Source organism: Rhinolophus ferrumequinum, chromosome X (genome assembly GCF_004115265.2).
Source record: "Rhinolophus ferrumequinum isolate MPI-CBG mRhiFer1 chromosome X, mRhiFer1_v1.p, whole genome shotgun sequence".
In the NCBI taxonomy this organism is placed as follows: Eukaryota; Metazoa; Chordata; class Mammalia; order Chiroptera; family Rhinolophidae; genus Rhinolophus; species Rhinolophus ferrumequinum.
The window spans coordinates 117,268,902-117,282,937 of record NC_046284.1 but is presented as its reverse complement, the minus strand read 5'-3'; the positions used below and the strand labels follow the sequence as shown (position 1 = coordinate 117,282,937).

Below are 14,036 nucleotides of genomic sequence, written 5' to 3'. Positions count from 1 at the left end.
GACTTTAAATTCCACAAAAATAGCAGACATATTTTGAAAACTGCTTTCAAATTAACAAGGTATACTGAGCAACGCTTCTTCCTGATACTCTTGACCAAAAAAAAAAAAAAAAAAAATTCTGCATGCAATGAATTCATGGCTGGAAACTACTTGAGGTATTTATAGTTTACTTGGTTATGAATCTCTCTTTGTTAGTGTGGTAGGCAGAATTTAAGATGGTCCCCAATGATCTTGCCTCCTGATATTCATAGCTATGTATATTACCCTCTCTTTTAGCATGTGTGGAACCTGTGACTCGCTTTGAACCAATTAGAATATGGCAAAGGTGATGGGATATCACTTCTGTGATTATGTTATAGGATTATAGGATTGTAACTTCCATCTTGCTAACAGACTCTCTCTTTTGCTAGTTTTGATAAAGCAAGGTGCCATGTTCGGGAGGCCCATGTGACAAGGAACTAAGGGTAACCTCTAGCCAACTGCAGCAAGGAAATAAGGCCGTTGGTTAAACAGCCCAAAAAGCAATTTAATCCTGCCAAAAACCATAGAAGTGAGCTGGGAAGTAGAGCCTTCTGAACTGAGCTTTCAGATGAGACTTCAGCCCTGGCAGCACTTCAGTTGCAATCTCATGACAGAATTTGAAAAAGATGACCAAGTTAAGCCATGCTCATGTTGCTAACTCATAGAAACTATGAGATAAAAAAATGTATGTATTTTGTGGTAATTTGTTATGTAGCCCTAGTTAACTAATAAAGCTGGTATCGGTGGTAGGGCAGAATAATGATTCCTGCGAAGATGTCTACGTTCTAATCTCCAGAGCCTGTGACTGTGTAGATGTGATTCAATTAAGGATGGGGTGATTATCCCAGATTGTCCAGGTGGACCCAGTGTAATCTACAAGGGTCCTTATAAGTGAAAGAGGAAGGCAGAGTAGTTGGGGAGAAATTGGAAGATGCTTCATTGCTGGTTTTGAAGATGGAGGAAGGGGCCATGAACCAAGAAATACAGGAAGTCTCTAGAAGCTGGAAATGGTTCCAGAATGAATGCAGCTCTGCTGACACCTTGATTGTAGCTTAGTGAGGCCCATTTCAATTTTTTTACCTCCAGACTTGTAAGATAATAAATTTGCATTGTTTTAAGCCACTAAGTTTGTAGTAACTTATTATAGCAGCAATAGGAAGCTAGTACAGTGTCTATACTTATTTTCTTAGCATCTAAAGATAGGAGTTCTTCTCCAGGGGCTTATCTACTCCTAACAGACTGCACTGGAGCTGTGAATATCTGATTCCCTTTCCAGAAGTGAACAAATAAATATGGTGGCATTGAGCATTGCTCTAGAGAAAATTAGCATATTCCCCATAGCCTTGTGGGCCCATCGGTTCTGCTGCTCACCTCATACCCCTCATTTTTATGTTTGTCTTTTCATTATTTCTTCTTAAGGGTTTAAGCACTCACTGTCATAGTCAAGGATTGTTTTGACTCAAAGAATATAATCTATTCAAGTGAGTCTTTAAGTGAAGAGAAATTGGGGATGAGTGTAGCAATAGCAAGTAAGTCTCAGAAGGTAGAATCATAAAGCAACTGTTACCTGTTCGTAACAGCTCTCCAGGGCCACTTCTTCCATAGCCTGCAATAAAATCTCAGGCACACCCCATAAATGTATTGAGCAGGTTCAGGACAATTCCCCAGTCACTTGTACACTTGTAATCACAATAATTTGAATCTGTAATTAAAACATTCAGTTGTCATGTGATAGTCGAAACTCCCAACTCCACAAAATTTCTCCCTTGCCCCTATTTCCAGCTAGGCCTGCATTTGGTTAAGGGGCATCCCCCAGCACTCTTCTTTAGCTTTGGCTCCTTCCACATTGAAATGGAGCTAGGACAGTGAGGTAATAAAACAGGAGATTTCTCCCTTGGTAGCACCAGTGTAATCCAGCATTGGTTTCCATTATCTATGGAAGATAATGAAGATTGACTCTTTCCCTTGCGGACACTTTTGTGGGTTCCTGGAAGATTTCTCTGTTTGGTGGCTCCCACTGCAGCTCCACTGAGTCACACAGAATCCAACGGCTGGGTACGTCTAACACCCCTGAGCTTCCACGTCTTTCTACGAAGACCCTCTTGCCCCTGGAAGAAGCTCAGTTGAGCAAGATGCCCTCATTCAGTGACCGCAGGGCACTACCTCTACTGCATCTTCCACATATTGTCCCTGGGAATTGCATGCTTTGGGCCTGCCTCAGGGGAAGGGCAGTAATTTTACAAATGTAGTTTCTATTCTTTAGGCATGTGTTGCTTCCACCAGCCTCTCCCTATTGCCTTTTTTTTTTTTTTAATTAAGTCATGCATCAGACCCTGAGGTGAATAATGGGTTAAGGGCCTCAAACTTTGGTGTTTAATACCTCCTTTGAAAGTCCTGCAGCACCCTGCTTTGGCATGTAGGGGTGATTGGCCTGTGTGAGCATGAGGCCTCAGCTGAATCTGCCTCAGTCGCCTTAGCACCGTGTCACATGTGAATACGTATGGCTTCGATCTTTTTTCCTCCTGCGAGTGAGTTAGGCATCCTAAGCAACCCAAAGCACTCCGGACTATATTCTTCTTGGCTGGCAGGTGATAACTAAGTACTTATAGATGAGAGAAAGCCAATGAAACCCCATCCCAGAACTGCTGATAGATATCATACTGAGATATTTTACATCAGTTAGTTTATTTCTAGCAGAATGGTGATCAACCGGCCCTCTGGAATGGTGGGAACCATTCCTGGGGACCACCAGCATCTGTCCCCTTTACTCCTAGTCAGCCATGTATGTGACTTGGCCCCCAACTCTCTTTGACTGTGTCTATTAGTTCTGAGTCTAAGGAAGAGAAGAAATCTGATTGGTTCATTCCAGCACTGGAGTCCAATCAGCTGTGCCGGAGGATGAGGTCAGAGGGCCCATTGCCTGTGACAGAGGGCTCTGGGAGCAGACTTGGGCAGAAGAGGCCAGGCAGGACAAACAGGCTCACTACCATGCTACTACACTCATGGGGTCCTCAGCCAACAGGGCTGTACCCTGTATTTGTTCCTCTTATGGAGAGATCTGCCCCAGAAATAGTGGGAGCCCAGGGGCTGTGTGAAACCCACCCAGGGAGAGGTCGTTTGGTACAGTGGGACAGGCCCAGAGAGTTGGGAGACTGTTTCTCCATTGTCTTGGTGAGAGAATTCGGGATTACTTTAGAGATCTCCCAGAGCTGCCTCCCCTTAAGCAGTTTATAAGTTTGCTGACATATGACTACCCCAAATTTCATCTTCCTTCAAGTTATGAATTTATCCTTTTAATCACAGCTACAGAGTTGAATTGATCAAACTCATAAATTCCTGGTATAAAATTATTATCTTCGTAGACCCATGCAAGGCCCCTCTCTGGTTTTATTTATTTATGTTCACATCCACTTCTATCTCCCCCAAGAGAAAACCATATGTTTAGTGTGTATCCTGTCATTTTTTCATTGCATTATTCCAATTATATTGTTGCTGTTTTGCGTACAAGTGTTTTGAGCCTGAGTGAATGGTGTTACATATTTCACACTGTTTCACGTGTAGCTACACGTGCTGACATGTTCACCAGCCATGCGTGATCGTGCATCTTATCCACCGAATTCTCCTTTGATTACACTGTTGCTCTATTACCCCGTCTAATGGGAATACTGGCTGTCTACTCCAGTTACTGGGGCTCTCTGCCAGTGCTTGGCAACTGGGAACTCATGGGAGCAGATGGGTCACTGTCAACGGTACCCTGCTCTCCTCACCATCAGTGTCATCCTCAGTATTCTGAGTCTTTCTCAAGTTCCTTGAGTTCTAGTCTTCCTTTCCCTGGTCCACTGATTTCTCCACCACCTACCCCACCCCCACCCCCAGTCCTTCCCTCAGGGCCCACACCCACCGCGGCTGTGGCAAGTCAGTAGAACGTGTCCAACCCAGCCGGGCATGAGTGGGCCAGACCACACAGCAGCTAGTGCTGGAAACGCAATTTGTCGTGGCTTCTGCAAGGGAACAACCCTGCAACAGATCCCTTCCACTTTATTCGTTTGAGCAATAAATCACAAGAGCAGGGAATTAATTACAACCTAAAGTAGGAAAAGTCAGCTTCTCCTCAAAGTGGCAACTGACCTTTCTCCTACTCATGATAAAAAAGGAACAAAGGAAGGAAGGAAGAAAAACTATTATAACCCATAATATGATTTTTCCCCAAGGGTTTGAGTTATTTGAAAGGTTTGGGTTACTTGGGGGAAATTAAATAAACCATTATATTACATTGTTCTGCTTTTAGCTACAAAGTGTTCCCTATTGTGAACAATATTTCGCAGTGAGTGCCTGTCTGAAATATTTATTGGCCCAAGGTCCTAGGTATTATTACCGCGAACTCAGGAAGCCACACAGCATGGGAAATGATGTTTGCTGGGAAGCTGTTTTTACATAAAAACCTACAGTGACATTTTATTTCATGATGCTGTTTCTGAGAAGATAATGACATTCACCGAATTGATAGAATCTTTAAAAAAAAAATCTATCCCCCTTACAGAAAATTACACAGAAATTTTTAAGAAGCTAAAGGCATATCAGAAGGGGAGAATCAATTTTGAGAGCAGCGAAAAGTGTAGAGACTGAGTCAGTGCTTCTAAAGCCAATCTTCTCTCGGCAAGTTTTATTTTAAGGCCCTGCCATTCGGCTTCGCAGATAATATCACCCAACATACACTGCGTGGGAAGCTTTCAATTGGCCTGTTTGTTCCACTGGGTGAACACTTGATTCAGGTTTGCTCTGCGGTCTGAAAGCCCACTTCTGAGCCGCTTCATTCTTTGCCCTCTGAGTCCAAGGAACATTCGCCAACGCATCACATATTTCATTTCTAAAGAACACTCACCGAGTTTGGGCTCTGTGCCTTTCATAAATATGTTTGTTTTTCTCTCTTACAGAAGCTGCAAAGAATCGATACTCCTGACTGTCATTCAGCCTTACCCTGTAAGTGTCCTGTGAGTAGAAGTGCCATCGTATGATCTCAGGCTTCTTGTCCCCTTCTCCCATTCCAGCAAAACCATGATGATGAGTAACAGCAGAGAAAAATAGCATGCATTCACAATACGCGTCAGAAATCTTGATTATTTGTATTTCATACTTCCCGATCATGGGAGAGAGAAAGGAAAGTAACGCATTTCCTCAATATCTTGAAAATCAGCTATTCAGTCCTATGTGACTCTCACATCTGGAAATGACACAAAACTCAAGACTTTCTTGTAGTTTCCAGCTTCAGAATCATAAATCTAGTGGGAATATCTAACTGTAGGAAGTTGAAGCATGATTGTCTTTCTTATCCCCACCTAAATAATTTGATAGAGAACTGGATATTTCAGTGAGACCTGCTTTAAAGGTGGATATTAGAGGAAATATGGCCATTGAAATTTTATTCAGCAGCTTTGGTCAGGAGAATAGGAGTGATTAAAATTACACTGTCTTCAGTTCCCATGATTTTTTTTTAAAACAACTTTAATCATGGTATAATTCACATATCATAAAATTTGTCCATTTTAAATGTATAATTCAGCGATCTTTATAAAATTTACTAAGGTACACAGACATCAGCACAATCGGGTTTGAAAACACCTCCATCGCCCCAATAAGATCCCTCATTCCCATTTACAATGAATCCTCCTTCTCACCTCAGTCCAGCAACCACTAGTTTACTTGCCATATCTATAGAGTTGCTGTTGCTTGTGAATTTCATACATTGTCAGCTGAACTGAAAAATGCAGAGGCTAATTCCTTCTGATTTTCCCCTCAACTTTTACTGTCGGTACATGTGTGGCCTCCTCACGGAGTGGCAGAGATTCCTACCTCGTGACACTTCTATTTTCTTCCCCATAGAGTTGGAGTGTTTCTACATCAATTAAAAGGCTCTGGTATTAGCCAATCTCTGTCTTCTGACCAAACTCTTCATCTCCCCGTCCTAGAATTTTCCTCCTAAGCACTATGAGCTAGGCATTTTAGGCAGGAAAAATCACATGTATTCAAGATTCTAAGAGCACAAATAGAGCTAACCAAGACAACAAATTATGCCATGCAGGATGAATAACATATATTAAAACCTCAGTTTAATATTGACTGTTACTGTTAGTCCCATCTCTTTGACACACACACACACACACACACACACACACACACACTTGGATTTGTAAACTAAGGAAATGGCAGGATGTAAGAGAACCAGGATTTGAGATCTAGTTCCCAATAGTAGAACGGGTGAGTCCCATACCTGCTCAGAACTCTGGTTTTCTTATCTGAATGAGGAGGTTAGATCACATCGAAGAGCCTCCTTTCTCCACCATCTCCTGATTCCATGATTCCTTCCATAGAAAGTAGAGCTGGTCTATTTTCAGATTGTTTCTGTTAACCAAAATGTCAGTCACACTTACTTCAGATCTCTCCAGGCTTCCTTTCTTTGCAATGAACAAGTTCGCTTTGGTAAAGCCAGTGTAAATGTCTATAATAATGGACCAATTATAAATTCCTGGGGGAACTTTACCTTTCCTGAATCCTCTCCCCCACTTGATAATCTAGTAGCAATGCAAGATCAGACCATTTGACTCCAAACCAGCTTATTTTTGCAACATGGGGTGACATTTTGTCCCATGCAGTAAGCTTAGAGAATGAGAGGGGGGAGTTTTGCATTTAAGTTAAGGGTTGTGTCGTATGGCTTTGATTGCTCTTTTTGCCATTTGAGTCTGTGTAACTTTGTTTTTTCATATGAATACTCATTACTATTGATGAGTCCTAGAGCATCCTTTTAACAGAAAATCTGGAATTTTCTAGGTGTTCAGGTGGCTCTTGCTGTTGTGCTGTATTGAAAGTCAACATGAAGCTACAACATTTACTAGGAGCATGTGTTGCATGTTCTTATGGCCAATAACTGCACTTCTGCTGCTCAGTCACTCTCCCCCTCCCGGTACCTATAGATCAATTCTCATCTTTGCCTTTCCTTTGACCAGCCCTCCTTCCTGAAATGCCCACCACATATCCCACCCCACCACCTCCTCAGACTAATTAAATCTTTCTCACCTTTCAAGTCTCAGCACAAATTCGAAATGCTACCTTAGAGTTTCTCAGTTGGCAGTGTTGACATTAGGGATGGAACATTCTCTGTGGTGAGGCTGTCCTGTGCACTTGGTAGGATGTTTAGAAGCCCCCCTGGTCTCTACCCACTAGGCGCCAGTAGTACCTTTCCCCGAGTTGTGATAACAAAAATGTCTCCAGACATGGCCAAATATTCCCTGGGGAGCAAAATCACCCCCACTTGGGAACTACTGTCCCACCTAAAATCTTCCCTTACTGGTGTAGCCCAAAGTGGCTCTTTCCTCCTCTGTATTGTAGGAGTTGAAATAAAGGAGTGGAAACCCCAAAGTTACTCAGGTAGATACATTAAATGTAAACAGGAAAGCAGGTAGGAGAAAAGGAAATTGCAATTTTTTATTTATATTTCTGTGGTTGGATTTTCCTATAAGCAAATTGCTTTTCTTAAAAAAATATTGTTTTAATTGGGTTTTATTTATTTGCAAAACATTCTCTGGGCAATCAGGATGGACATACAGAAACAGGTGACCCACCAGACCAAAAGAAAGTCCATAATTTTTACTTTTATTACAGACAATAAAAATTAGCATTTTAATTTCTTTGCAACTTGCTGGCCAACATTCTTTATGTTGTATTTCTTCTGCATAATAGGGTCCACTCAAGACAGAGAGCCAACGTTTCCACCTTCTTGCCACACTTCACCAGGGCTCAGGGCACCCCAACAGGACCCAGTCACGGAAATCAATCTCCAATGAGGCCCAGGTCAAGGGAGCCTGGGAGAAGATCTTAGGATCCCCAAAATTCTTTGATAAGAAATAATTCTTAACAGGTTGCTGCCTTATAATTTAAGTAATATGGAGGGCACGCTCTCTCTCCACCATTTTTACTTTATTTCTTAGGAAAAAAAATTGTGGAACTGTAGAAGGAGACACAGTAGCAGAAAAATATGTATTGGTAAATCTTTTCCTCAGAGACAACCATTGTAAACATTTTGGCCTATTTCCTTCCAGTCTTGTTCTATGCATTGTCAGTAGTTGAGATCATATTGTATGGACAGTGTTATTCTGCTCCTTTCTGTTAGCATATCAAGCATTTTCCCATATCATCAAAAATTGTATATAAACATTACATTGAACCAAGATTTACCTAGTAAACTCCCTATCATTGAGCTCTTCATAATGTCTTTAATGTTTTGCTATTATAAATCATTCTGCAAAGAACACCTTTGTATATAAATCTTTATCTGTATTTAGTAGTTTTTCCTCAGTATGAAATTTTAGAAGGTGAATTTCTGAGTTACTCATGAATTTTTTTTGTTTGGTTCTGACATACTACCTTCTTTCCTTGTACTGTTACTATTTTTTATTACAGAACTTTCTTGGCTAGCTCTTTTCTTCTTTCCTTTCCACAGTCCCCAAGTCCAGAACTTCCAGAACTTCCCAGTTCGATCTTACCCAAGACAGAGAGTGTTTAAGGAGTCTCTATAACCTCCCCTCACATAATCCCAACTCAGTGGGACTTGCTAAGTCACTTTCAGTTCTGGTGTCCATGATTCACATTCTCTTGGGTTTCTTCTAGGCCAAAGAGCTGAGGGACCTGCTTGCCTGCCTCTCACTTCCTGCCTACCTTCCAGTGTGTTCCACACACCTGAGGGAGGCTCCACTCCTCACGGAAGTCCCAGTGTAGCAGATGCTATCAGAACTGGGACCATATCCCCTTAGTATGTGTCATGCCCAGCATATCAGCCCTATTTCCTACTGAGGACAGGAGCCCATGGAGCAGGCCGGAAGTGCTGAGGAATGATCACTCCCGGAAGAGCAGCCATCGCTGATTCACAGGAGCTCATGGATAAATACACCAGCTCCCTGTCTCCTCAGTCAGTATAACTGAGGCCTGTGGTCTGCCTTGTTTCCCAAGGTTCCCAGCCAGGTTAAGCTCTAGTTGCTTACAGCGGTGCCTAAAAATGAGTGTTTTATTGGCTTATTCCCCTTCCCTGTCTCCTTTCCCCAATGTACCTACCTGTGCTTCCTGGGAGCACCTCCCAAATCAGCTACCTGCTTGTGAATCCTTGTCTTAGGGTCTGCTTTGAAGGGACTCCAAATAAGTTATCCAGTGGTAACCATGGGCTAGTTAGTCTTCACCAAACATTTACTCAGTGCCTGCTGTATAAGTAGTTCTGTAGAGCTACAGGGATTGCAAGTTCAAGACCTTACACTTCAGTTTCAGAAATTAATCTTGTTTATGTAGTTTTTTTTCAGACAATGTTCTAGTGACTTCTAAGAGTATCTAAAAGCATCACGAGCATGCCACACATTTATCGTGGCCACCTTAGCAGCAGCAAATTTGGAAAGAGGTGCAGGGGTTGATTAGAGGGCTTCTAAACTCAAAATTAATTAACAGCAGGAGAATCTGATTATTCTAAATGGTAATTACTTGTCATTTCCACCACAGGATATAAAGTGCTTGTGAACAACACCTACAGGTCTGCAGGTTGCTAAGAATTAATTCATCAGAGTTTTGAGTGGTGCACATTGTATATTTTTTGAGCCGCAAAGAGAGACCTGAGTTAAAACTGCAGTCATGACTGGTTTACATTCGCCATGTACCACAAGTAACTCCAGCCACTGGAATAAGCCATTACTTTGTTGATTTTAATTCAGTAACCTTCAGAGTTGAAGAGCTTATGCTTTTATTATCAAAAGCAGCTTTTAAAATATATGTCAGTGATATGAAATAGTCATAAATCCAGAATAAGAAAAATGCACCCATATGGATTCTTAGTTAGACTTTTATTCCAAGTCTGTTGACTTCAAAATGTGTATAAAATAACTACTAAGTTAATTACTTAACTACCTCGGCTATCTAGTTTGCTTTCTTGTTTTCCTAGATTATGAGGTTTGTCATTAGGGCATGGCGAATAAATATGGGAATGGGGCTGCAAGAGGTGGGCATGCTATAGCTACAGAGAGAAGAGAGAAGCATCCCCAGCTTGGCAAGTTCTGCTCTATGGGGCCACTTGCTTTAAGGGTCAATAACCCTATCTGCTTTCATGGGAACATCACTGCATTCTAAGATTATACACATCAAATGATATGCATAAAAAGCTAAGTTCTGTTAAATATACTTTTTTATTGAGGCAAAGAATTATGTAGAACATTTTAGAAAAATATGGTGAAACATTACATTAAAAATTCAGTATCTGGCACATTGAACACGTGTGAAATCCTTCACTCCCAAACAATGCTGGAGAAGTGGGGTGTTACTGCATTCTGACATCTCATCTAATTAGTAGTGTCTGTTCAGGGTAGCTTTATTACAGCCGCTTCACTTGTGCTAAACTCATTGTGCCAATGTAAATATCACTTGCTTAAAATCATTAAGGGAGAATAATGTTTTCCCTTCAGCTAAAAAATGGCACATCACAAGCAAATGAACTCACTCCTATATGATTTGTTCGTTAATCATTATTAAACTTGGCCTATAATTACCAAGATACCAATGAAAACACCACTGTCATATCACTTCAGCTCTACAATAGGACTTTTAAAGTCACGTTGAACATGTTCAAAGCTGTTCTTTTTGAGGAGCAGCCATTCAGAAGGGTTTTTTGTGGTTTTTATTTTCGGTTTTGTTTGGTTTTTTAAAAGGCAGTCATTCTCTTAAAGCATCTTGCATAAGTGGAGAAATTAACGCTCTAGAGGCCGAACCATCATCCATCCATCCAGTCTTCTGACACTGGGGTGGGTATGGAGGGGAACTTTCAAAATAACAGGATTCCCCCAGGATCAAAGCAAAACTCCCCCCAGGAATAGACCCACACATGTTTTATCATGTTTTTTCCAACAGTTTTATTTTACTGTTTTGTATTATGATAGTAAAAACTATTTTATTATTTATTATCTGCACATAACATAGATCTGCCATTTTAACCATTTTAAAATGTACAATTCTGGGGCATTAAGTACATTCAAACTCTTGTGCAACTGTTGCCACTGTCTAGCTCCACAACTTTGTCTTTACTCCCGAAGGAAACCCTCTTCCCATTAACAGTCACTCCCCACCCTCCCCTCCCCCCAGCCCCTGGCAACCACTCGTCTACTTTCTGTCTCTATCACTTTGCTTATCCTGGATCTTTCATATACTATGGAATCAAGTCATGTAATATGTGGCCTGTTGTGTCTGATTTCTTTCACTTCACATAATGTTTTTGAGGTTTCCCCGTGTTGTGGTATGTCAGTACTTCATTCCTTTTATCACTGAATAATGTTCTATTGCGTGAATAGACCGCATTTTACTTATCCATTCGATCGTATTGTCTTTTAATTGGTCTCAGGTATACTTGTATTTGACAAAGATGAGAATCCTTTTCTTTTTCGTTTTACTTGAAAGTCAAAGTATGGGACACCCTAATTGGCTTTTGTACCTTGAGATTAATGCAATACACAGAAGGTTGAGCCTCTGTTGATTTTAGAGTCAATTACTAGAATTCTTTACACAACAGCCTCAATCTCTGAGGTCTGTATAGTGTGACAAACATTAGGTCGAACCATGCGCAATTTCCAATATTTGACCATTCTAATCTATAAAATAGCAATTATGTGATTCAAACTAAATATTTATGTCCATATTATGTTCAATAGAGAATGCTATTCTCTTTTAAAACAAACAAATGGTGCAGAAACCTCCTAGATGTGAGTTCCCTTCCCCTCAGGCTTCATTAAAATCACGCAACAAGGATGATTCTCAGATGAGGTAAATTTACAAAGATCATGCAGCAAAGGCTCACAGTACCCTTCTAAGCAGGATTTCCCATTGCATTTTCAATTTCTGACGAAGAAGAAGTGAGTCACTTAGCCGTCTTTCCAACAAAGAACCCATAACAAAAGGTAGAATATAAGGTCATCTTTCAGTTGTAAGTCAAGGCTTCCTCTGTACCCTGCCCAGCAAGATGACAGGTTCACAGGTGACCATCAAGGGCTTGCAACTCAAGTTTCCGGTATATAAGGTGTGCACGTGCGTGCGTGTACTTACCTGCTCACACACCTACACGCCCTTAATGTGAATAACAATGGGATTATCAATCATTTTAGAACTACTAGTAGCTCTTCTCCACCTTTTAAAATAGATGATTGGTGATCAACTCATCATAAACCCAACATTAGATTTGGCCACCACCTCACCTTCCACGTAGTACACAAAGCTCTGTCTTAAAATCAGGGTTTAGGTACTCTGACAGCCATCATTTAAAAAGGTCCTGGGAAATGTGAGAACATGGAACATGCTGTCTGTAGTTCTGGTCTGGTGACTAAATAAAACTACTTTAAGAGCATGACAGGGTTTTGAATGCATCCGTGATCTGTATTTCATCCTTGAATTGGGCATGTACCAGACACTCCAACATATTGCTTATCTGGGAGGATAGAGATCAAAAACAACTGTTACAAGGTGTGCATTATGTTACCAATAACCAGAGAAAATGTTTTCTTTTTTTCAGTCTCCCAAATCAGCATTTATTAGTGCTGCAAAAAAGGCCAGATTAAAGTCCAATCCAGTGAAAGTGCGCTTCTCCGAAGAGGTCATCATCAACGGCCAGGTGTCGGTGAGTTGATAGTCACCTGCCTGTGATGCAGAGATAGCCACTGAGACATTGAGCAAAACCAGTACCCCTGCTGGAATGATCAGTGTGAAGCTGGTTGTTGGATTTCACAGGAGTGTCGAATCTCAGGATTGTAAACGACTTGAGCAAACAGCAGCAGGTTGTGCCTGATGTAGTCCCGCTGACATTTCCAGAATCCATAATAGTCCAGTATTTCCTTGAATGCTTCCACTGTTAGAGACCTCACTATTTTGCAAGGGAGTTCGTTTGATTTGAGGTCACTGTCATGGCCTCCTTTTGAGTAAAATATGGCTCTTTGAAACTTCCACCAGTTTCTTCCCATTCTGCCAACTAAGTGTTCTTCCGTGACAGCCCTTTCTGTATTTTGAGAAAGGTATTGTGTTTCCACTAATTCTTTTCCTTACCAAAATAAAATATCTCCATTCTTTCAACTAATCAAAGTAGAAAGAAGTTCAAATGATGGAAAGCTTTCCTACAGGCAACCACAAGTAAAGAAATACCACCCAGATTTCCATCAGCAGGTCTTGATAGAAATCATGATTGCTCAGGCAAATGATTGATCTTCAAAGTGAATAGTAATATAAACATTAATAGGATGATTTAATTTCATTTTTTTCCCAAAAGAATGTCACACAGTGTTTTTAGTTTTTAGAAAGCTATCATCTAGGACACTAATATTGTTTGGACGTGTGAAATGTCAGCTTTTTTTGTTAAGGTTTTGTTGTTCGTATTATTTAAATAAACTCACAAGGGTAAAATCTCATCCATGCCATGCTCATTGTAGGTCACAAACTCTTCCCTGAGCGTGGTCCTAGATCTGAATTTGAAGATGTAGGACTGCACATCCCGGGTAAAGCACTCATGGTCCAACTGTCTTGTAGCCCAAACTTGCTGACCTGTCTTCCCACCCGGTACCCAAGGGATTAGCTGGCCAATCTATCAAACCTGTGCTTGTGGGAGGAGGCCTGGGGCTGTCATGTGCTGCCCTGTGAGTGTTTTAGCTGTGGCTTTGTCCTCCCAACAGCCATCTCTCACTCTATCCGCTCTGCTTCCCTTCACACTGTGGTCTGTTCTGCTCATCTCAGTGGGTCCCTGTCATTCTGGATGCAGTTTACCATACATTGTCATTTCAGAAGAAGACTGTCCCAGCTTAAGGCTGGAAGGGTCCAGTCACAGAAGGATCACTGTATCACAGAGGTCGTGTGAAACGTGCCTCATCTTTTCTCAAGCTTCCCAGCATGAGATTGGGCCATCAGTTTATGCATCTTTAGAGAGAATTTGACTCTAGAAGCTGCTGTGGCAGTTTCACTTTGTA

At 41.2% G+C, this 14,036-nt stretch overlaps 1 protein-coding gene across 7 annotated transcripts in view; it reads left to right on the top strand.

The window, feature by feature from the left end:
• FRMPD4 (FERM and PDZ domain containing 4) overlaps positions 1 to 14,036 on the top strand; it is a 746,993-nt gene that overhangs the window by 697,119 nt on the left and 35,838 nt on the right. For all 7 annotated transcript variants that reach the window (XM_033107952.1, XM_033107961.1, XM_033107980.1 and 4 more), the window contains 2 exons: positions 4,956 to 5,001; positions 12,599 to 12,703. In XM_033107952.1, the coding sequence (XP_032963843.1) occupies positions 4,956 to 5,001; positions 12,599 to 12,703 (151 nt within the window). The remainder of the gene's footprint in view (positions 1 to 4,955; positions 5,002 to 12,598; positions 12,704 to 14,036) is intronic.